At 38.9% G+C, this 26,298-nt stretch overlaps 1 protein-coding gene across 1 annotated transcript; it reads right to left on the reverse strand.

Moving 5' to 3' along the window:
- Positions 1-356: 356 nt before the first annotated feature.
- On the reverse strand, positions 357-24,478 carry Tdrd15 (tudor domain containing 15). Its single transcript, XM_027424388.2, has 2 exons — positions 18,289-24,478; positions 357-502 (listed from the first exon to the last, which is right to left on the reverse strand). Exons 1-2 carry the CDS (start codon positions 24,476-24,478, stop codon positions 357-359), a joined length of 6,336 nt encoding a protein of 2,111 aa, XP_027280189.2.
- Positions 24,479-26,298: the final 1,820 nt, after the last annotated feature.

Genomic DNA, 26,298 nt, shown 5'->3' on the forward strand with positions numbered 1-26,298 from the left:
AATAACTGAAGCTTTGCATCTTTGATCAATTACTATCCCATGTCATCATCCTCAAACCCTAATGACCACAATTCTCCTCCCTGTTCTATGGGTTTAACTGTTGCAGGTAACACAGGAGAAAACATTAACTCTTTGTCCATTTAGCTTATTTCACTTTAGCATACTGTTCTCCTGGTTCATTCAAGTCCTAATCACTTTGTTTATGTTTGAAGAACGCTCTTTGTATATGTGACATTGTCTTGTTTGTTCATTCATCAAAAGGTATTTAGTACTTTTCTGTTGCTGTGATAAAACATGATGGCCATGGCTTTTCCCCTAGCCTGAGGGAGCAGTCCCAATGGCCCAGACAAAGCATTTCAGCTGTCACCCAGACCCATATCCTGGGCTTTGGGTTGGTCCATCCTAGCATCTGCATCATCTATGACCTGCTGGGATGGGTGAAGAGACTGATCCTGCAGAACAATAACTGCAGCATCTCCAAGACTCAGGGCAACAGCAGGATCTAAGAGAAGAGTATCAGTGAGGGTCCAAGGATGTTGGTTGCCAGAGGTCTTGAACCAGACCAATGGATCATTACAATGAACATTTTGCATATTGGACAAAAGGGTATACTAAGTGACACGCCATCGCTTCTGATTCCACTAGGATGAATGAAGGGGTATTGGGAAAGATGGAGGAGCAAGGTGGGGTTTTTGTTGCCTATTTAAATTAATTTGGGGAGCATGCTGCTGGAGTGAGGAGCAGATATGGAGGGACTGGGGAGTGAGCAGGATTAGGGTGCATGATGTGAAATTCCCAAAGAATCATTAAAGAATTATGTTTATAAAAGAGAGAAAGAAGCATGGCCATGGTGAATTATGGAAGAAACTGATAAATTTGTCTGCTAATTCCAGAGGGGCCATAATGGGATGAGAAAGCATGGAATCAGTCTCAAGAAGCTGAGAATTCACATCTGCAACCACAAAGCAGAGCAAGCACACAGGAAGTAGGACAAGGATATAAATTCTCAAAGCCCACACCCAGTGACATACTTCATCTAGCAAGGTGTCACCTCACAAAAGTTCCATGGCCTGTCCAAACAGTAGCAAGGACTCAAATACCTGAACCTATAGGAGGCATTTCTCATTCAAACAACCACAAGGCATTTCCCATGCTTCAATATCTTGGCTTTAATGTGTACCCCTCCTCAAAGTGCTGATTTCGATCATGACACCAGAATTTCACTTTCTCTACATCTTCACTGACAATTGTTACTTTTGTCATAAACATTTCTAATGACTATGCAAAAAAGTTATGAGGTGGTCTTGTTATCAAATCTATAGATGAATGCAATCTATACCAAAATTCCAATGACATTCTTCATAAAAACAGAAAATAATCCTAATGTACATATGGAAGTACAGAAGCCCAGAAACAACTAAACTGGATATGGTGGCACACATGTATATTCTCAGAACTTGTTAGGTAGAGACTGGCCAGCCTCATGGAAACAAGCTTGAGCCCCACCTGAGCAACAAAATGAAACCCTGTCTCAAGAAAAAAAACTAAGAATAAAATTAAAACATCATGGCCAAAGTAATCCTGAGTAAAGAACAATGTTGGGACCTTAAATTATACTACAGAGCCATAGTAACAAAAACAGCATGATATTCATGCAGACATTTATACCAATGGGCTAGAATAGAGGACCCAGAAATAAACTCACACAACGACAGCTCCCTGATTCTCAAAAAAACGAGCTAAAAACATACTTTAGAGAAGAGATGGCCTATTAATAAATGGAGTAAGAAAACTGGATGCCCATAGTTGGGATATGTCAAGGACAAAAGCTATTGTCCTTTCTCATCCTATATAGAAATCAATTCAAAATGGATCAAAGGACTTAAAGTAGACCTGAAACTTTTAAGTTCTTATGAGAGAGACAAGAAGAATCCTCCAGATAGAGGAATAAGCAATATGAATAGGACCCCATTAGCTTAGGAAAAAATACCAAGAATTGACAAATGGGACTGCTTCAAATGAAAAGGGTTCTTCACAGCACAGAAAATAGTAAATGAAGTGAAGAGAAAAAGCCTACAGAATGAGGAAAAAAATCCTCACCAGCCCTGCATCTGATAATGGATTACTACTGATACTGAAACTCAAAAAATTAAATACAGATGGAAAAAAACTATAATAAATAAATAGGCAAGTGAACTGAACAGATGTAATTTGAAATATATACAAAATGGCCTCACAGTCACTAGCAAAATTATACAAAGACACCACCTATGTATTGTTCATGTACAATAGACACATAATGATGCATCATAGAGCTGTTACTTCCAGAACACCAAAATTAGGCATAATCATAAAAAGGAATGAACAAATTATAGTATACACATTATATTCTTATGCAACATAGAAAATGAAAATTAATAGTCCATGACTATGTTCATCAAAGTGTATGAACCTTGAAACTGTAATAGTGACCAAATAAGTCAGAAGAATACATAAAGGAGCTTCCATTTTGCAAGGATACGTAAGTGTCAAATAGAAATTCCAGAAATAGATTGTAGAATATATGACATTTAATTCATTGTGATGTTTGATTCTACAGAAGAGGGGTGGATTGTTTAGTAAAATCACAGCAAAAATTTTCTGTTGCTCATCCTGGGGGAAAAAAAAAGGTTTCATTGCTAACTAATACCAGAGCTAAAAAAAAAAAAAAAAAAAAAAAAAAAAAAAAAAAAAAAAAAAAAATTACAGCTGAAAATAAGTAGCCTGGATTGTTTAGGGCTGATTCTTGTGTTCACTCAATCTAGAGAAGCTAAATAAAGTATAAAATATGTTTTTGTGGTGCTATTGGAAGGTAACAAAAGCAAGGGAAAGAGTAAGAGTAGAGGCAACATCTGACAAAGTAGAAAGGACAGGTTTCTAATGATTCACATGGCTTTATCAAGAGGGGACAGTCAGAGAAAATTGCTGTGACTAAAAATCTGACAAACTGAGCACATTGCACGCAATCTCTCAGAGCAAGTACACAATGGAATTCTGTATCCTCCCAATAGAGTTCCCATGAAAACATGCATCTGGGCCTGCGTGTGAGGGCATTTCAAGAGGTCCTATAGAGACCTAAGCACCACCCTTTAGGAGGAAGAATGGACCAACATCAAGTCATGTCAGTTCAGGATTTGATGACGGCAGTCTGCTGTTTAGCAAAAACAAAAGTATTTCACCCAAGAGAAGATGACATCTCTCCTGAACAGTGTTCTGTAGTCAATCAAAGTGAACAATATAATGCTTGGTGGAAAATCAACAGAACAAAACAAACAGTTAAGAATGTATTGAATTAGACAGAGCTATAGGAAAATATGTAGTCTGCCACAGAGAGTATCAAAGGATTAGAAATAGAGAAAACTGTTAGAGATATGTGACAGTCAAAACCTTTGGCAGGATGGTAGCTGGGACCTCAGACAGAAGAGATGGGGAAGGGATATGATATTCAAATATTTCATGTCTAAAGATTTTTTAAATTGACTTCAAAATACATAGTTAAGTATCACAAAACCATAAACAGAGGCATATTACAAACACATTTTTGAAAGGAAGATGAAGTCTTAAGAAAAAAAACAAGGGAGGGGGAAGGCTAATTATTTTTAAGAGAAAACCAGTAAGGTTTAAAGCTGAATTATCAACAACTATCAAATGGAAGTCTGACTACAACAAGATGTCCTTAAACTTCTAAAGTTCACCACTATGGTGGCTGATCTTCTAAAGTGGATGGAGAGTTCCCATGAAAACATGCATCTGGGCCTGCGTGTGAGGGCATTTCAAGAAAGGTTGAATTAAGTAAGTCAGACTCACACTAAATGTGGGTTATGCCATTCCATGGGATCCTAAACTGAACTAGAGAGAGGAAACGAGCTGAGTGTCAGTCAGCTCTCCTCCATCACACCTTTCCTGATATGATAGACCAAAACTAAGAACATGCTAAAAAATATACTCCTCTTGCTGGGTTTAAAGGCGTGAGCCACCAATGCCCAGCTCCTCTTGTTTTCGCATGTGTTTGGTTGAAGTAATGAGGTAATGATAAAATATAATAATAATAATAATAATAATAATAATAATAATAATATATACTATTAGTAATATAATAACTAAGAGATAAATGGTGTAAATCTATTATCAAAGTGAGGCATTATACATTGCTCAATATCTGATATAAATATCAGAATGATGAACATTTAGAAAGAATATAAAATACCTGGTTAAAAAAATAACTCAAAGGACCATTTTGGAACACTACACCTACCAACCATAGTCTTTTCAAGTATGCACAGAAATTAACAAATTAGTTGTGTGTAGCTCACTGAGCAAGCTTCAGCAAATTTAAAAGAATTTATCTTTATTCAGGGAAATTCTGTCATATCAATGAAAAAGAAACTTGGAAATGTTCAAAATCTTGAAAAGCAACTGCTTGTTTTGTTTTTGGTTTTTGTTGTTGGTTGTTTTTTATGAATTGTGGTTCATATTAGTTTGCTTTCAATTGCTGTGATACAACACTGTGGACCAAAAGAAATGCAGAGAGAAGGATTTACTTGGATTACAAGTCCCAGTTATATTTCATCATGAAGGGCAGTGAGGGCAGGATCTCTAGACAGGAACCTAAAGGCAGAAACTGAAGCAAAAGCCAAGGAGGAATGTCTGGCTGGCTCAGCTTGCTTTCTTACATATCTCAGGCCCACCTGCCCAGGAACGGCAGCTGTCCAAAGTGAGCTGGGACCTTCTACAACAACCATTAATCAAAAATGCCCCAGGACATGTTTATAGGCCAGTCTGATGGGGGAGCACCTTCTCATTTGAGATTCTATTTTCCCAAATCTTGTATCAAGTTGACAAAAAGCTAATCAGCATGTGATTTAAAGACTGTAAATTTAAAATGTCAAAATGGATACTGAAAACAAAGCATGGAAACATCCTGAAAAGCTGGGGAAAGAAAAGCAAATTAAGGCCAAAGAAATTCAAAGGGAAGAAATAAAAAGAAATGCACTCATCCGTTGGGCACCCGGAGCCTTGTGCCTAGTGTCACTCTCAAATAAGAGGAGCCAGCTCCACCACACATGGCAGATTTCAGACCTAGAGCAGCTCTTAGTGCCAGAGGGGAAAAGACGTGTTTCAAGGCAATCCATGACAGGGCACTGCCAAAGAGACAAGTGTATAAAATGTAAGAGCTTCCAATGGCCTGATATAGAATGATCTGAGTCATAACATAGCCCTGGTATGTATCAGGTTAATCTCTATGGATCCATACTGACATAAAGGAAGGATTGCATAGAAAAAAAAGGGAGAGATTCTCTGAAAAGAAGCTTGCTAATTTGTGTGAATAATCCCCTCAGAGGGGAGCATGATTTCCACCCATTATATGTAGCTCTGATGAAGTGTCAACAAGGCTACATCAGGCTGGAGAACAAGAAGTGTTTACAGTTATGATGTCATACTAATAATAAACACCCTTGATGTCACATGGTGAAAAAGGGGGTTTCCCTTTACATTCTTCCTCTCTAGCATCCATATCCAATATGACTCCAGAACAATTGACAATAAATCTGAAATTTTCCAATAAGTCAATAAGAAAATATGTACCTCATAGGAAATGTAACTCTCAAACTAATGGAGATCAATAAACATATAACATTTGACTTAGTTGCAGAAAGATGAAAATTACAACCACCACTGTATAACATTATACTATTGATCACAATAGCTAAGTTGAAAAAAAAATGGTGAGAATGCGATTTCCAGCACTCTAATAGCACTAGTGGAAGTGTAAAAGGGTAAACCACTTAGGAAAATCTGGAGTTTACTAAAACTCAGTAATGACTGACCTGTCTACTCTCTATGAACCGTTACTTCTCAAGTTCATATTCTGCTAGAAGAGTAATGAAGAGTAATGCACAAGAATGTCCATAGCTTGATACGGCTGTGGACTGGGAGCCCAAGCATCCCTCAACAGTGTTAATACTGGGAATCAGGTCTCTGGATGGAATATCAAGAAGCAGGGAAAGGGAATGGGCTGCTCCCACAGGTAGATAAACTATCAATGAAGAATGGTGGTTGTCAGGAGTTGGAGTGGGGAGAGATATTGGAAAAGGTGAAAGGAGAGGTTTAGATAGGAAAACTAGTAAGTTCTGGAAATGCTCTGCACAATATGATGACAGTTAATCAACATGTCCCTTACCTTGCACAGCACCTTTTACTCTTTGTGCTGTCGATGTTGAAGACAAGCTGTCTTAACAAATTCAAGTACATATTATGACTTAACTGTCATCATATTGTGCAGAGCACTTCTAGAACTTATTAGAATCCATATCACATAGTACATCTTATGATTTACAATTTTGTCACCTTTCCTTAGTAATGCTGGGAAAACATTTTAATTACCAGTAAAATGAGGTTTAACTGGAACAAGGGAATCTCCCAGAAATTCACAAAGATGACCCCAGCCAAGACTTCTAGCAAAAGGGGATACATAGCCTCAACTGGCCACCTCCAGTGACAAGGCAAGACTAACAGCCACAAGTCTTCAACCTACAGTCTGGCCTATGGAATATGCTAGGATGAAGGTGATACAGAGATTGTGGGAGTGCCTAATCAATGACTGGTCCAGCCTAACATCTCTGCCATGAGAGTGAGCCCACTCCTGACACTGTGGAGCACCAGGACCTAGAGCCTAGATGGCCCAGAGACCTAGGATAGAACCAAATATGGATAGAGAAAGAAAACTGTCAGTGTCATGATGCTATACTCAAAGGTTGCTGCATAGCTCAATAGTCATCAGAGAGGCTTCATCCAGCAACTGGTGGAAACAGATGCAGAAACCCATAGTCAAACATTATGCTGAGCTAGGGGAATCCTACTGAAAAGGGAGGAGAATTGTAGGAGCCAGAGGGGTCAATGATACAAGAAAACCCACAGAATCTACTAACCTGGGCTCACAGGACCTCACAAAGACTAAACCAACAACCAGGAAGCCTGCATGGAATTGACCTGATCCCTCTGCATATATGTTACAGTTGTGTAGTTTGCTTCTCTTGTGGGACTCCTAACTCTTTTGCTGGCTTTTGGGTCCCTGTTTCTCATAATGGGTTGCATCGTAGAACCTTAATAGGAGAGTAGGTACCTAGTCTTACTGCACCTTGATATTCCATGATTTGTTGCTATCCATGGGATTCTGAATAGAAATGGAGGTCTGGATGATGGGGCAGGGAGGAAGGTGGGGAGGGACTGGGATGATAAGAGGGAGGAGAAACTATGGTCCAGATGTAAAATAAGTAAATACTTTGAAAAAATGGTTATATAAAACATATTAGCCAGCACAGTGGCACATACCTATAAGGCCAGCACTTGTAGGTAGCCAGCCAGATTTATATAAGAAAAACTTGTAAATAAATAAATATTGTATAAATTAACTTACACCAAGGTTTATCACCACTGAGTTGAACTACTTTATTTAGCCTTAAGGTTCAGGAGGCAAAATAGGAGGAGGGAGAGGAGAAGAGAAGATGGAGGAGGCGAGGAAAAGAGGGAGAAGGGGTAGAAGAGGGGGAAGGGAAGAGGGTGGCAATTACCATGGACATCACAGTAGCTTCTAATCATCAGGAACTGCAGCAAGAGCAGTCAGGAGCAGCAGGATTCATTCTGAGTAGCCAGTTGGTGAGGACTCAGGTGGGTTCTTTTTTTAATAACCATTTAATAATACACTCTTGCTGTGCACATTATACTTTAGTTTTTTAAGTTTATTGAAAAAATTCATCTGAATCAAGATTTTGATGTAAAACAAAGAGGGGGAACCTGGAAGACTACAATCCATGTAATTCCCCCATAAGAAAGACTTTAATTACACATGAAAATCCAGGGTCACAATATTAAAAATGGATACGATTGATTACAGGATCATCTGAACCTTTATTATGAACTTTGCTACAAAATAGCTGCACACTGGATGGTGAATATCATACAAAATGCAAGGATCAGAAAACCTGAACAATAATAAATTCGGAGTAAAAAATATTAAAAAATAAAAAAACACCCACAAAAGAAGTTGTTAAAATTCTCCAGCAATCAGGAAACTCAAAATAGTCATTTTATACCTCTCATCTAGGCAAGAATATTTGTGATTTAAAAATCAAATATTGATGTTGGAAGTGGGGGATATGCTAATCCACTTCCGCACAATGATCAACTCATGATGTATACATCCATCACATTGCTCATCTTAGAGATCTACACTTGTTAACTTCCCTCAATCAAGCTGGAACAAAACATTAGTGTTACAAAGGAAATGGGATTGCATATCTACCTGTAGACAGTTCAGCTGTGCTTGAAGGGAATGTGCTAACATCTATTAAAATGGGTATGTTCTTTTTCCCCAGCAATTTCTCTGACAAGAAGTTATCCTGGAGAGATGAATTACCCTACATAAGGGAACATTTGCATAGATGTGTTCTTCAGCTGTATTCAGTGTGGCAAAGAGCTAAACAATAGATGTCTCTCAGTAGAAAAAGTGCTGAAAACAAAATTAAAACGCATGCATAATGTTAAATACCATAACTACTAATATGTTATTTATCTTAGAAAGACTTCTAGGGGATATACTAAAATGCAGAAAAATGTATTTTTCTAAAACACAGTAAAATATGCACATTATCCTTATTTATTTATAGAGCCTCTTTACTCATGGAATTAGCTACATGTACATGGAATAAATCTAAGATGTTATCATAACCTACCTAAGAAACTAAGAAAAGGAGGTGGGACCGAAGCAAATGAAGGAAAATAAAACCCTGCATTCCAGAATGAATGGTAGATGGTCGTATTTACTCATTTATATCAAATTACATCTCTACAATTCACATCCTCAAAAGTATGATTAGCCTCACTTTAGACATACCATGTCTTTTAATTTAAAATTAAAAATGTGTAAAAAATTAAGGAAATACAGCTGTGGAGAGGCTCGGCAGTTCAGAGTATTTGCTGCTCTTTCTGGGAACTTGAGTTCAGCTCCCAGCACTTAGAGCTGCATGGATCTCCAGCACCAAGGGATCTAATTCCCTCTCTTCCGACCTCTATGGGCACCCACACATACACACAAAAATATAAAATAGGTTTACAAATAGAGAGCTAAATGAAATTTTGACATGTAGATTCAAATACCACTAGATGTCAGCAAAATCCCCCCAGAATTATAGACTTTTCTTACCAACTCTGTGGAAGTTTGCACTTTTATCCACAAGCTCTATCTTAGAGCCTATGTAGCTCATATGATATTCACAATATATGTATGGAATATTAGGAGACAGATTAATTTCCATAAAGACAGACTGTAGGTTTTATTAACAGGCAAAGTATCAGCACAGCTGTAATAATTCTGTATTTACTGAGGTACCTATAGTTTTTGTACATTATTTAGCACATGAAACAATCATTTCAAAGGTAACCATGCTTCAATTAAATCAAGATGCATTTATCTCATACATTGTGTGTAAAATATAGAGGCAAATTGAAACAATCACATTTATTGAGTTTTTTTTTTTTAACTGGGTTGAAGAACACAATGCCAATCAAATAAAACACCACAAATAAAACCAGTGAAAACACAATGGGAAATCAGCTATCTGGAGCTTAGACACCAGACTTACTATCTCAAAATTAAACAGTGAAGTAGGACAACCACCACGAAGTTAAAACTTATATTTTATTCATTACCAGGTCTCTTCATAATACTGTGAGAACAGAGCTTATGAATCATGAGGGGTTTACCAGTCACCCACTTGGTTAAGTAACTACCCCCAAAGAGTCATCTCTGAAAGTTCAATACTGTATCTTGAAAATGAGCAGAATGGAGTTGATGTATATCACAATATTCTCAAAACCTCAACAAAGGCAACTCAACTGCCTGAGATTGGTACTGTTGACCAAAGTCCTTGTACCCATGTGACTTGGGTTTTCCAGAGTTTGACTATGTCAGGTAGTTGTGTTTCTCCAGGAAATAAACCAAAAGTTGTATCACTTATGACCCAAGTTTGTCAGGTCACAAGAAGGTATTATTTTTAAACCACCCCAAATCCAAGGGAAAGGAAACAACATTCTACCTTTTGATAGAGAATGGACAGATCACAATGGATAAATAAGATAGGGAAGACTGGAAATCCTTGGAAGACACAATCTGCTTACTGAGCAAACATCCACATCCTTTTAACAGGCCATATTACACTCAGTCCCAAAGGTGTCTGTGGTCTCATTTAAGTCTGACATTAGGATAAAGTCTTGGCTTGCATCACTTACCTAAGCCTATCCCAGCATGGTGGCAATTACTTGTAATCCTAGCATTCAGGAGGTAGAAGCAGGAAGATTGAGATTGAGGATCAAACTTTTGTGACCAACCTAGTCCACATAGAGGTTCAAGGCCAGCATGAACTGTCTAGATAAGATACTGGCCCAAAAATAAATAAATAATTTAATTAACTAAAATAATCAAGAATAAATAATAAGTCAGTTCCAGGTGAAGATTGGGCTTTCTGGTGTTCAAGCACATTTCTTCTGAGGACCTACAAAATAAAGTAGTAGGTTAGCCTCACAATCATTCAACACCCATTGTGAGGCAAGCACAAAGTAACTCTTGCAGACATTCACATTCTAAAGACAGACATTGGGAATGCACACAGACAGACATGGCTGCTCCTGGATTAAACCTTAGTGTACTTCCAGGGAACTGTTCCCCCAGGGCTCTTGGCTCCACTTAATAACCTCTTGGTTTCATCTTCCACACCATCCTTCCTGTCCCATTTCCATCACAGTGGTGTTCTCCACCTATTTCCTCAACAGAGGCTTTTATTTTGAAATCGTTTCTAAAACTTGCCACAATGTATTCCAAAGCTTTGTGAATTTCCTGTGGATGGAGTATCAGTCCACTCCAAGTTCCCACAGGTAAAGCTCTCAAGTCCTTATTTGCTGTAGGCTCACTCTTGAGAGCCAGCCCTTTCGTCTGGCAGAGTTACACTGAGACTGAGACAGTTTGTAACAAACAAACAAACAAACATCAACAATAGAAGGACTGTGTAAAGCCAGGTAAGAAATTTCTAAGGTCTTGGGAAAGAGCATTATAAACACACCCAAATTCCATCTCTACCTAAGGAGCCTTAGGGTAAATATTCAGAACAGAAAATTTTTGTCATCTTGAAGTATGGGTTTCACATAGTCATCTATGGCTTTGTAAATAAATAAATAAATAAATAAATAAATAAATAAATACTAGGCTTCATTTTCTCATTCTGTATTTCATCATAAGAAAACACGTATAATTCACCACTCAGAAATATCTTTAATCTTGCTGCTTAATTCATTTGTGCACTCTCAATTTTCCATTTTATGATAGCAGCAATTTTGATGCATTTATTTTACAGCATATAATGAAGATGCCCTATCCTATTCTCGACTCCCTTAGAGCCCTGTGTATCAGCCTTCTTGAGACTGATACAGTCTCTTCTCTCCAAGGTCCTTCACATTCCTGCCCACTGTTCAGGGAAAATTCAAGGCAACATCCCAATCCTGGCACACAAACCAGTTATCATTTCCACCTAAGATCTTCTTCCAAAACATAATTGGTAAAAATAACAGTCAGATTATGCTCACACCTTCTGTAAAGCAGACATTCAGACAGGACACAGCAGTGTGGGCTTTTCTTAGCTCCACAATGTCTGAGCTTTGTCTAGGGAGACCGAAATAGTCATAAGTAGGATATATAATAGTGTCTTACACCTGCCCTCTCCACGTGGAATGTGTTATCCACAGTGGGTGACCTCAGAGCAGTTAAGACTTAGAGTGCTTAATGTTAAACTCAGAGGATTCAGTATTCATCAAGTTCCTAGTGAACAAGAAAGAGGTGTGAGCCAGCTCACAAGTCTTGTGTGAACCTTTGTGTGACCCAGCTCACAAGTCTTATCCCATCACTGAAGGCAAGTAACCATATACCCCCCACTCAAGATAAAACAGATGTATTCTACATAGTAGTGGATCTTCATAAGCCATTGAGTCTCTGAGTTCCATCTGGTATGTCTGTGAGACAGAACTACTTTCATAATAATAGTAAGATGCCACCTGCATCTTTCATTCTTATTTTCATCAGCATTGTGACATGTTCAGGAACCATGTGGTGTGTGATGCAGAAACAGACTGAACTTATAAGGAGGTGTGGGAAGCAAGCTACAATCTAAATCCAGGCCTAAATGAGACTTTCAAAATTTTATAGTGCCACTTTATCACAATTTTTAAATATTTTAATTTATTTTTATTACTTTTATTTGTGTATATGTAGGCAGTGTGGGTGTAAGTATGCGTACTGAGCACATTTTGTCTACAGAGGCCATGGAGCTAGAGTTATAGGTGTTTGGGAGCCTCTGGAGGAGCAATACATGCTCTTCACCACTGAGCCATCTCTTCAGCCCCATTTTTTACATGATTATCCATTAATGTTAATCCTGTTATAATTAGATTATTATTTATATCTTTTACTATGCAAGTTAACAAATATTTTTATTTAAATTAGAAACAAGCTTCATTTACATGCCAATCCCATTTCCCTCACCCTCCACTCCTCCCCTGCCCCCCACCAATCCCCATCCCATCCCCTTTCTGCTCCCTAGGAAGTGTGAGGCCTTCTATGAGGGATCTTTAAAGTCTGTCATATCATTTGAAGCAGTGGCTAGATACCCCCATGTGTCTAGACTGAGAGAGTTTCCCTGTATGTGGAATGGGTTCCCAAAGTCCATTCATGTACTAGGAATAAATACTGATCCACTACCAGAGGCCCCATAGATTAACCAGACCTCCAAACTGACAACCTAGTTCAGGGGGTCTGGAACAGTTCTGTTCCAGGTATCAGTCTGGGGTCCATAAGCAACCCTTGTTCAGGGCAGCTGTTTCTGTGGGTTTCTCCAGCCTGGTCTTGACCCCTTTGCTCATCATTCCTCCCTCTCTGCAGCTGGGTTCCAGAGTTCAGCTCAGTGTTTAGCCGTGGGTGTCTGCTTCTGCTTCCATCAGCTACTGGATGAAGGCTCTAGGATGGCATATGAGGTAGTCATCAATCTCGTTATCAGAGAAGGGCTTTTAAGGTAGCCTCTCAACTATTGCTTAGATTGTTATTTGGGGTCAACTTTGTAGATCTTTGGACATTTCCCTAGTGCCTGATTTCTCTTTAAACCTATAAGGCTCCCTGCAAGTTAACAAATATTTTAAATGTTGGGTTTTATTCTCTACCATAGTAAACATGGATATAACACATGCAAATAAAAGTTTCTTTTGGTCCCCACTAATATTTAAGATTATAAAGGGAACGAGATTGAAGTCAGGTCACGATGGCAGGAACAGGGTGGCATGTGGCACTAAAATCCAACTAAAATTCTGTGTTTGGAACAATGAATTTTAGTCTACTTCCTAACTCAGCTCCCAGACTGTGTGGCCTACCAGTCTGTATTGTCCTGGAAAGGACTAAGAGCTATTAGCTTGGGAAGCTGACTGCTCAAAGAAGATTCACCAAGGCTAAACGCTCTGACTCTTCAAGGTCTTCATTCAGAAGTTCCTAAATGAAGGACTTCCAGTCACCTTTTAAGTCCCTTCACTAGTAAATGTGAGTGTCCAAAGACATAATTGAGGAAAATTTGGAACATTAAAACACAGAATAGAATCACTAGTACAAAGAGACTCAACACTAAGGAAAACATTTTACATCAGTAAAACAAGACCTAGGTCCACAGAAAACAAGACACTTCATTAGACAATTATGTGGCATCCCTGAGTCCAAGGGGTGGAGTCTGCATATTTTTGGTAGTGTATAATCTAAGAACAAAGCAGGTCCTAGATGACTGAAGGCAAAGCCTCTCATATGATTGGATTTCTTTTGCCACAATGTCACACCCATCATCTTTCTTAAACACTGCATACTCTCGGTTTATAGGGTGGTGTAAACCTTTTATCCTATTCTGAGGAACTGCCACACATCAAGTTACATCAAATGGACAGGAGACTTCTATAAACTTGCTCAGGCGGTTTGCAAGGTGTGAACAGATGGTGTCCCACATTAAAATCAGGATGCCCACAATGCCCTCTCTCATGAAGAAATGTGCTCAGGATGTGGTTCCCACACTCACACCATCAGCATCTCCTAGGCATTGATGAAAATAACTTAGGCCTACTCCAGGGTATCTACTCCAGAGACTCTGGCAATATGACCCAGAGATCTGCTTAGCTACATATAGTTGCCTTGTGATGCATAGGAAAATCTGAAAGTCTCTCCCAAAAATAAACCTGAAACTGTGAGAGAAAGGAATGCAAACTTATTTAGCATAGGTGAGCTGCTATTTCTGTATGTCCTGCAGAAGAAATAACGAAACAAGGCCATCCTTTAACATGCACCTATGTGAGAAGTTTCCCTGCACAGAAGAAATAACACTACAAGGCCATCCTTTCACATTCATTCCTGTGAGAAGATTTCCTGTACCTACCAGTTTTGTCTGGCTCTGGAACAGCTAAAGCAAGATAGCAGTTACATACAGTCCTATGTACCATTTGTTGCCAAACTGATGCATAAGTGATCTGAGGTTCCATCTCCCTCTACTGAAAAACAAAACAGAAGCATGTGTTATAATCTCGAAATATGAAGGATCTTACTGAGAATTACTCAGGATTTATGTGTGCTACCACAACTAGGATTTCTGTACTTGAAAAATTCCTAAAGTAGCTGGCAACAAGGTGCTCCAGAGCTGAGAGAAGAAAATGGCAACTTCAGCGACTGCTTGGACCACAGAATGAGTCTGAGGCCACCATGGTTCCCTTGAGATGATGCCTCAAAACAAACAAAACAGCAAAAAGAGGGGTATGCCTCAGGGGCAGAGTTACTGGCCTGAATGTGCAAAGCCCCAGGATCAATCTCTCATAGTGGGAAAAAAATACAAAACAAAAAGGTGTGCTGAAAAGTCACAAATTGAAAAAAAAGAAAAAATAGACAAGTTACACAGCTTCATTAATGCACCAACTAAAAACATCTTACCATAATCACTTAATAGATCTCCATGTATACATTCTTCTCCTTTTACTATATTCTATATAGTTAGAACTAAAAATGGCTAATTATCACAATTCCATCTTCAAAACAGAATCTTTATCATGAAGGTGTTCATGATAGTAATAGTAAAACTCTGTACACTTTTAAATGATTTCTTTTAATGGATGTGTATGTGCCTGTGGATGTACACATATGTGCAGGTACTCACAGAGACCAGACGAGGGTGCCAGATCCCCTGGAGCTGGAGTTACAGGCAGCTGTGAGCTGTGATCCAAACTCTGATCCTCTAGAAGAGAAACAAGTGCTCTTAACGGTTGAGCCATCTCTCTAGGCCCTGGATTAGTTAATAATCAAAAACTGGAAGACTGAGACTTTCAATCAAAGGAGATATGGAAAGTCATTCTATCCTAGGCCAAGACAGGTGGTAGTGGCACAATTAAGAGGTGACCCCTTTTTGCAGAGGTTCAGTAGCAAAATCAAACCTGTGCTATGCCACTGGTTTTTAGTTTCCTTTGAAAACTATAACCACATCAAGAAGATAAATTTTACTTGTAGTGCACAAAATTATGTTTTCTAATATTTGTCTGAACAGTATGATTTTTTCCTTGAATGACCTTCAATATTTGGGTTTAGTTTGGGGAAGAATAATTTAATGTTTGGTTCATCTAGTGCCTGTGACTCACTGTGTGCTAAGAGCACTAGGAGATGAGGAGGAAGACGAACATCCAGTTCTTTGAAAAAACTCTTATGGAGAAAAAACAAAGAAGGCTAAAAATACAGACAGCTGGAAGGTCAGTGGAAGATGTCATATGCAAAGCAACATGAGCGGTCTTGCTACCAAGAGTATTTTTTAAAAGTCTTCCTGAACCTCTCAGTAGCAAATAGATGACCCTGACTAAACTTAATGGGTCAGGAAACAAGTCAATTCATGAAAGTAGAAAAGGGATTGGGGGAGGGAATTTGACATCCATGGCAGGGAAATACATGTATGAAGTCATCAGACAGCAAACTTAAGTGTCTTCTTGAAGTTTAACTGCATTTCTTCTTTGCCTTCACAGCACTAAGGACTGATTCTGAGACCCCTGTGTGCTGGACCTCATGTATGCTTGGCCACTGGTGTCAAACTCACAATGCAACTAAGAATGACCTTGAACTCCTGATCCTCCTGCATCCATCTCCTAAGTGCTGAGACCATGCTTGTACACCACCACACTGCACTAACTTGGTCTCTTTTTACGAAGACAAGGTCTCAATAAGTTGCAAGGATGATATCGAACCTGTGATCCTCTTGCCTCAGCTTCCCAAATAGCAGACATTACAGACCTGTGGCTCCTGGTACCATATCTAAGTGCTTAAATTATGAACAAAAAGCAGTCAGAAACTCAAACAGGGCAGGAACGTGGAGGCAGGAGCTGATGCAGAGGCCATGGAAAACTGCCACTTATTGGCTTGCTCATCATGGCTTCCTCACCTGCTTTCTTATAGATCTTAGGACTGCTGTTCCAGGGGTGGCACCACCCACAATGGCCTGGGACCTCCCAATTCATCCACCAATTAAGAGAATGCATTACAGGCTTACCTTTGCGTATAACCCCTGAGCTTAGGGAGTCATTTTCTCAATTGAGGTTCCCTCTTCTCTTATGACTTTAGCTTGTGTCAAGTTGACATAAAACTAGGCAGCACAGCTGTGTATCCTCAGAAGCTACCAGAATCATAAGCATGATAGCTAAATGCTATTATGTCTTGAGAAACCCATGCCTAACCTGGGTGTATGTGTTCTGCTATATTTTGGCCTGCTCTGTTTATTTAGTTTTTCAGATATGTCCTTATTATATTTTCCTGATTGGCCAGGAACTCACCATGTAGACCAAGATGGCCTCAAACTTACAGCTAGCTCCCTGCCTCTGCCTTCTAAGTGCTGGGACTACAGGCATGTGCCACCACACTCTGCTCCAACTATGCTTTTCCAGCGCTCCATTTCTCTCTTAACATCCATGCTTAAATCTATGTTAAACCCGTTCTAATAGACCCCAGCATTGCTTCAAAACAACAACAGAAATGAATAAAGCGACTTGCAATTTAAATAGTTACAGTTTGGATATCCAGTTGAACTTCAATACTAGCTTCTACCACAGTGTTGTTGTAAATATTCAGTTAGAGAATAGATACAACTCTTACCACAGTATCTGGAATATGGCAATGCCTCCACTGCCCCCACAATGATATATACCTGCTATTATAGCACAAAATTTAAAGGTTAAAAGAAAAAATCCAGTTTTACAGTACTTACTAACTGTGACAATTCTAAATGTGAATTTAAATAAGTTACAACAGTGCATCAGTAAAAACAAGATATCCCCACTCACTGAAAGAGTATAATCTGTGATGATGTGAGTTATAATTTGGGATATGGGGTAGGCATTATTTTGAAGTCTGAACAAACAGTCATCAAAAAGAGACATCATCACCTATAAAACCCACAGTAAATAATCCATAGAGAAAATTAATATAATGCAAATGAGAAAAATAAGACAATAGTACATAAAATAGTGAAATCTGAATAATACTTTAGAGTTTGTTTTATGTCTAAATGGCTTAAGAGAAAATACACTTCAGTAAGTTTGTTCAATAAATTTTAACTGGCTTAACAATATGCTAGAAATACACTCAAAAGTACCTTGATATGTAATTTATCTGTTACAAAATAATGTGCATGTTAGAAAATGGATTCTTCAAAGAGGAGCATAGGAAGATTTGTCAATCTGAACTCCAACAACCTCTGGGTGTTTATGAAACTCTGTACAGCATTTGTAAAATGTCATGCATATATACATGCTTGTGGTGGTTAAAATCACTATTTTATGAAAAGCTAATAAATTCACCATTCAGAAATGGTAAAGATGGAAAAAAATACTTTATAGCCCAAGTTATCATGTTTGTTAGTTTGGACAGGATTTTTCTATGCAGCGTTAGCTGGCCTGCAACTCACAATGCAGCTGGGCTAACCTCAGGTGACCCTTTTGCCTCTGCCTATTAAGTTTGTGGGTTGTAGCCACAACACACCATGACAAGCTCTATCCAGATTCTCTGGTAATTTTTTTTCTGTAGTATGTTATTTCCATTCTGGACAAATAGTCCACTAAAACAAAGAACCAAAATGAGAAACTTCTTTGAAAACAGTGACTTACTTTTCAAGTGTTCTGCTGTAATTTTTTCATTAACACTGACTGCATTTGAGTCCATTGTGTGACTCTTTTCCTGGACTCCCACAGTTGATAAAATGTTTTTAAAGCAGCCTGTGTTGTTTCCCAAACGATCAGGTAGTCCCCCAGACAAAGCTGCTATGCATATCTCAAACAGAATAGTACTTGGGAAGTTAAGTTTCCCAATAATGACTTTTCTTCTCTGTTTTAAATTTCCAGAATGTAATTTTTCACTAACACAGCTTTTCTTTAAGAGGCGCCTAGAAACATTTCTCTTCTTTGAAGGCTTCTTCTTCTGTAGCTTTTGTTTTACCGTACTATAATTAAAACTTTCTTTTTTGTGCCAGTGTTTGTCCAACAGTGGGCAGATGGGTTGGCTCTGTAGTTTAGATCCAGTGGCAGTAATTCCATGGGGACCAGCGGAATCCTTAGGATGCACGGCAAGACCAGACACTACTAACATATCTGCTACACTGTCGTTCTTGTAAATGACATCCACTTCCGATACTGCTGCAGAGCCATACTCCCTAAACTGAAAAACTAAGCCTGATTTGCATAGGAAATCTTGAAAAAACTGCCTGGCTTCATTATTCCACAATTTCCCTGAAGCAGGCAAGACGCCATACAGGCTGCATGGATAGCTCAGCCTTGGCAAACTCATAATTTTCTCAGGTACAGATTTAAGATTTGTGGCTTCTGAGTGAGGTATATGAACAGAAAGTCCATAGTCAATCAAAACAAGATGTAAAGATTGATCTGAAACTTCAGAAATTTCTGCTCTGTTCCACTGACCTTCCAACTCATTTTTGAATAGGCAACTGGAACCAGGAATCATGCGCTCTGGGGGCAAGACTTGCAAGGGCTCCGGTATGTCAGAAAGCAAGGTAAAGAGGTACTTCATTATATCAAAGAAATCCTCTAATTGCACACAGAAGTCTGAGGGGTCGCTGACAGCAGTGGCGATGCCGCAATACCGCCTACCATTTTGGAGTGGTGCCCAAACAAAAGGCCGGGTTACACATGGTGACAGAAGAATCTGGGGCTCCAGACTGAGAACAGTACCTGAAGATGGCCATTTGTTTTCTTCCACCAGAGATGTAGACACATTTAAATACCTCCAAAGCAACACACCATTGGCCAACATTTCCACTTCCCAAGCGTAGTCTAAATATTTCAGAGAAATGATGCTCATTTGCAAATGAGGAAATACACACACAATGAACTCAAGGGTAGTCTTCTTGGAATGTCTAAACCAAATCCGTTTTTGAGCCATGCCTTGTCTTGAAATATTTCTGATCTGTCTACTAAATACCTTGGTATTATCTACAGGCACTGCTTCATGTTGTCCATGATTTACTAAAAAGCCAAGGACTTTCTCATCCACCCACTGCTCTTCCGTTTGGGATTGGTACCTCTTGAAATTTCTTCTAGATACTGACAAGAATTCTAACCCCCTTTTAATAATATCCATTGATAAAAAAGAGGAATAATCTTCTTTAGGAATTAATCGTGCTAAATCTGATGTTTTCTGATTTTTTGGTAACTTCACATGAAATCCCCCAGTCTCTGAAATGTAAATCATTTTGGATTTTTCAAACTGCCCATGCCTTACCAGTTCAGAAGGAATTTCAACTAGCTGTTGGGAGAGTGGTTTGAAGATCACCAAACCTTCATATGAATTTACTCTTCCTGCCTTCCAGTGGCTGTTTTCACAAAGACTAACTTTGAGAGCGATGACCCGAGGCGTCTGCAATGTCCCCTCCTGTAGTTTAGGACATGGCGACCAGCTCAGCAATTTCTTGATGACACATTTATTACCACAAGTTATATTGACTTCCCATTTCCCGTTGTGCATCTTCAAAAATTCGCAAGAAATTATTCTATTGATTACTCCCAAGGAAAAATATTCTGCAATTTTGCTTTTGCACATTTCAATGGGCCCATTCCATTTTATCCTATGGAGAAAAGAATAAATTCCCAGCTGGGGCATAGTTAAGAGTTCCCTGCTAATTGAATAAACTTTAGAGCCATTTACTATGGCGGTATTACCATGATCAAAAACTTCCACTTCAAAGGGTCCTTTAGGCAACACTTCCTTAGTACTGTCTGTGGACACGGCATGGTTATTAGAGTATTCTACATGATCTCTCACCAGAAGGCTCAGGGAGTTCTGCTTTTTCTGGCCATTTGTTCTCTCATTTAGAACATCCGTGAGTCCTATGGCTTCATTTCCATTCCCAGCAAGTGGAAAATTGGCTAGATGGTGGCTAATGGGTGCAGACCCTTTAACCTGGCTACTCAAGTCAATGTGGGCTTGAGGAACCTTTGTGACTGGAGGTCTATGAAGGATGCATCGAGTTTGGGAAGATGCCTGATTTAAGTCTTTGGTAACTAACTTTGATGCTGTCTCTTGTGATTTGGAGCCCATGCCACTTTCTTCAGGAATGTGTCCAGACCCCAGAATGAGTTTTCCATTTTTATGTTTAAGCCCATACTTAAAGGGCCTCTTCACTTTGCTTTTTGGCGTGGGTTCAACTCCGTAACAAATGGATGGTTTCAAACTCCTGGCATACATGCTTTCTGGGCGCATCAATTGATCTGTTTTCTTTGCAGAATGTTTTGGTAGGCTAGTTTTATTTATTGCTTTGCAGCAACGGTTGCTTTCTGGGTTTTCTTTCGAAGGTGCAGTGAGTGCCTGATTTAACTTAGGATTCTTTTCCACACACCATGCTTGCTCAGAGTGTTTTTCTCCATAAATACTAAGTAGCAATTTTATTGTCTGATTTATATGTTGATACCCATCATATAAGTCTATACCAAGCTGCCCATCTGATTCCCTGGACAGTATCACTGCTTTTAAGGGCTTCCCTAGGAAACTGTCTTCAAACCACCTATTGATTTCTCCTGGAATATCTATATCTCTAAGATCTGACAGAAAACATTGAATTGCTTGCATAGGTGTAAACAGCAGTTCCGGAAACTGATCAGAAATGGCACAAACCATATTTTCTTCTACAAACTGCTCATTCCCATAGTCCACAAAATAAACGCAAGGGTCAGATGATGACTCTGTTGGCTTCACCAAGGCTCTGTATGAGAGCCCATCCTCTATGTATTTAGAAATGCACAGTCTCATTCTGTTCCAGTCATACTTTGCACACATTTTGAGGCTAATCATCTCTGTGATTCTTGTCTCCAACATCTCTAAATCTTTACTGTTTCTACAAAGCTGACAATAGAACTTTTTGGGACTATACACATGAGAGATATACACATCTTCTTCACTTCCAATCTTTATATCAAATGAAGAGTAATAGTAACTGTAAAGACTAACTGAAAATGGGAGTGGCCTTGATAATACACTGTAGTGGGTGGAGCCACGACGAAGGAGAAATTCATTTGCACTGGTAAGTGATGATTGTAAATCCACTAAATTACACAAGCATTTAGGGTGTATAAGAACTAAGGCATACACAATACAAGTTAGTAACCCTCCACGTGAAGAAATGAAATATCCAAAGTCTCTGGAGGCTTCTTCTGTCCAGTCTAATATTTTACATGTAATGGGCTCAACTAAATAGTTGAGACAGCATCTGAAAGCTTGAGCTTCTAAAGCAAGAAAATGTGGGTTGATGGCACAAAGATCTTTAATGAAAACTCGCTCTTGATTGCCATAGTCAACAAATACTAGTTCTACTTCTTGGTCTGATGCTTGAGTCAAGATGGCAGCCCTGTACCACTTCCCATCTCTAGAATGCTTAGCCACACAAGCTACCTTCCCAGTCTGATATGGTTCTGGATGGATGCTATAATAATCTTGAATTTGTTCCATCAGTAATTTCAAATCTCCTGACTTACACAGAAGTTGGCATGAAAAGTCACCTGGACCATGGCAATAAGAACAGTTGACTTCAAGAAGTTTTCCTGGCTTAAATACATATTCCTTATAAGGCTGTGATGAGCTTTGTTCAAAACAAAAGTTGAAAGAAATTTTCAGATCCAGGACCCTATGTAAAGATGAGAGGTTTTCTTTCAGTTTATCAGAATGAGACTTTTCAGGCTTAGGTCTTTTGACAGGGGCAGAGGCCAGAACATTTTTATTATGAAGTGTATCTTCATATTTTAACTTTAACATTGAACAGTCTCCTACAGATTTGGGGAAATCTTCCAATGCTACCTCTGTAGATTCTGCATACCCAGCTTGTAGCATCAGAGAGGCAACATCCATATTTTCAGGGGTTTCAATATTCTGAATACTCACTATGTACTTGTCATCTTTTTTTGCTCTAACTTGAAGCAAAATTGCTTTGTTCAGAACGATTTTTTTAAAATAATCTGTTGCTGCCTGTACCCATAAATCTGTGACAGGAGATATATGTGCCAGTGAACAGTGCATGGCTAAGGGAGGCAAATCACAAAATTCTGGAAGCAAAATTTTTGCATCAAAAAATGGTATGGAGTCAGTACTTCCATAATCCAGAAGGTAAACATTAATCCAATAATCATTCATTGCAGTGATGATGGCTCGGTAGAAACATCTGTCCTTGCTATATCTGGCACAACAGAACAGTCCAGGTTCAGGGTTTCTCAGAGTTAGTTCATCATTTTCAGATGCATTGTAAAATTTATTTATAGTTTTCATTATGTCTTCAAATTTGTTCTGATGCTTACTAATGCGTACCCAGAAATTTGATGGGTTCAATACATTCACTACAAATGCGATGTGGGTAGATTCTATCTCCATTTTTACAGTTTTAATAGGAAACCCTGCTTTTAAGTCATCTTTTTCATTTAGTCCACCCACTGACTGTTCAGTATATCCAATAAAACCTTCAGATGCAAGGCTGCCTGTATCAGAAGTGCCTGTCTCACTCAAGGAATTGGTAATGTTTGATTCAAATGCAGGACAAAGTATTTGTGTTCCCAGTGTCCTCAGAAGACACATGGAATTAACTGCAGATTCTTGAGACTGTAAAGTCACATAATATAGACGTTCATCCTCGCTGAACCAGTCAATATGGGCATACACTACGTGTCCTAACAGGGCTTGCTTAAATATAGTCAGTTGTTGTCTTCTTACTTCTGGGTCTGGACAATGTAAGTACGTCAGAGAACATGGGAATGAAAACAGTGGTGCAAAAATAAAATCCTGTTTCAGTTTCTTCACGTGAATCGAGGGTATAGACTCACTGCTGCCATAATCCATGAACCAAATTTTCACTTGATTATCAGGCAAGAGTTTCTGGAGAATTCCTCTTTGCCACCGTCCATTTGTCCCTTTAGCAACACACAGGAGTCCAAAATTATCACAAGTAGGGCTGGTTTCTTGTCCTACTGTGTTGTAATGCAAATTCATACACTCTGTCAAGTCTTCTAGCTCTGGAATCCGCGTAAGTAGTTGGCAATAAAATTTGCCAGGGCTCAGTGCAGATGACACTTTGACGCTGTCCAAACTTCCTACTGATAAAGATGGCTGGAAATTATCTAGGATATATTGAACATCAAGCGAAGTACTCTTACTACTTAATGATGAGTCCAGTCTTTTATGGTGCAGTAAGTCTGGCATTGGCTGGGGGAGTTCTTTTAATATTTCCACAATAAGACGAAAAGTATCCCTATCAATAAATCTTCCTAATTGTAATTCAAGAACCTCAGAAATCACTTTGGGTGCCTCGAGAAGAATCATTTGAAGAGGCAAAACTGTTTGCATGTTGACTTTCAGCCGTATTCCTACCAGTGACTTGAAATAATGCAAAGCCTTTGGTGACCATTTCTCTCCAACTGGGAGTATGTTGGCAAAAATGCCAAATATGACTCTGGGAGGGAGTTCAAACAACTTTTCACAAGCAGAGGCTACCCGAGTACCATCCACTCTCAGCTCTTCTCCCCGATCAATGAGCAACACTGTGTAGAGTTCGTTCGTCTTCCCCACAACCCTTCCTCTCTGCCATTCTCCAGTCACTTTTTCCTCCACCAGACAAAACTCGTTGACGCCCACGGTATTCTTCACTTTGGGGATATACTGTATTTCCCTCTGCAATATGTGATAGTCAAACTGACACTCACTATTATTTTTGCCTTGAAATTTCACAAGAACATCCTTGGAAAGACACTCAATATGTAAAACTGTCAGATCCACATCTAAAAATGTTGGTAATAAAGATGTAGAATCCATTTTTCTAAAAAAAGAATAAGTGCAAATTAGCTTCTAATAAATGGCTATAAATATTACATGAAATGAGTCATATAAAGTTGGTAAGTATATATAAAGCATCAAGATAATTCCATATTTGCTTTTACATTATTTGGGGGTAATTGAAACATACATGACATAGTATGTGGATAGAGCTCAGAGGACAACCCATGGACATCAAACTCAGATCATCAGGCCTGGTGGCATGTGCCCCTATTCACTCAGTCATCTCACCAGCCCTCGTTTTTTTAGTCATATCAAACATGTTGGCAAAATCTGTATGCACTAGGCAAAATGGTGTCGGCATAAACAAGATGTTGCTGAGATAAACACTATTTACACATCAGAAAATTTCACTACCATAACAAGACAGGATAGTGTAGATAATTATTGGAATACAAAGAGATAATCCTTACTTTCCAGAAAACTTACAAAACTTCTACTAGAGAGTAGATGTGGTATAATGGAAAAGGTAAATCAGACTCACTAGTGACCTCATTTTCCTGGGAAAAAAACAACCTTCCTATGGGGCTTCTAATAACCAACAATTCAAAGAGATGAAAGAAGAAAAGAGGGGCAGATGGAAGTCAATGAGGAGACAGTTTGCACTCTTTCTCTAGTGTTAACTTGTGGTACTCAGACCCCACCAAAACCATTACACAGTCCCAAGGTTATTCAATGATTGGCAGGCAATTCGCTGAGGTTTAAATGCCACTAAAGTAGAATAATCCTGGGAAGACAGTGAAGCCTGGCTATACCTAACCCTCGAAAACCTAGCCACAAAAAAGAAAAAAAAAATGTTGAGCCATGAGAAATAACCACTTCTATTTTGATCTCCAGATTTATAGGATTCTAAAAATGATAAAATAAATATGCAGAAGTTTAAAGTACTCTCAGTGCTATAGTTTGAATTTAAAGTGTACCCCCAATATGGTACATGTGCTGGATATTATTACACTATTATTATCACAGCTTGTTTCTCAACTGGTGGGACAAGTTGATTGATAGCCCATCCTTCCAGTATCCCACCACCTTTACTTGGTATCCAAAAAGGGACCCAGCAGAACTCCTTTGTCAAATCTAAATATCTTGTGAATAGTATTAGCCAATCCAAGCCCAAAGACACAAGTAGTATGAACACATTTCTAAAACACCAGAGGTCTATTCCTCCAGACCATTATCCCTTCAGACATTCCAAGTACTCTTACAAACCTGCTTTACACCAGTGGGAAAAAAAAATCTAAGCCTGGTTTACCCATGGCTCTCATCTAAAGCCAGTAACATGCCAAAATAGATTGCTGAAGAATTACACCCAAACCTGGTAGGGAGTTTCCCTAAGAAATCAATGGAAATCTTAACAGTAGACAAACATGGTTTTATTACATCTGCTTTATATGAATAAAAAGTTGTTTAAGTTGAAGATATGTGCAGATCCATGGGCAATAGCTAATGGTGTCCAGAGGGCAACAGGAAGATGTATCACAAAGAGGTGCAAATAAGTGATTTGCAGATGAATTCTCAACAAACACCCACACTGTGGAAGACATTCTTCATAGTGTAAACACAATCTGTGCTATGGATGTCCATCAGCCTCCTACACCTGCCTCCCCAAAGCTTGCTCAGTGGGACCATGAAGCAAGTTCCTGTGTTGTGGACAAAAGTCATACCTTCCTGCATCTACTGACCAACTAAAACAAAGAACACATTCAGGAAAAAATAAGGTAGGATCTCAAAAGCAAATTGATTATTTTATACAATGAACAGCTGTGTCATTTCCAGATCTGACCCTTACTCTGTGTTAG

This window comes from Cricetulus griseus, chromosome 7, assembly GCF_003668045.3.
Source record: "Cricetulus griseus strain 17A/GY chromosome 7, alternate assembly CriGri-PICRH-1.0, whole genome shotgun sequence".
In the NCBI taxonomy this organism is placed as follows: domain Eukaryota; kingdom Metazoa; phylum Chordata; class Mammalia; order Rodentia; family Cricetidae; genus Cricetulus; species Cricetulus griseus.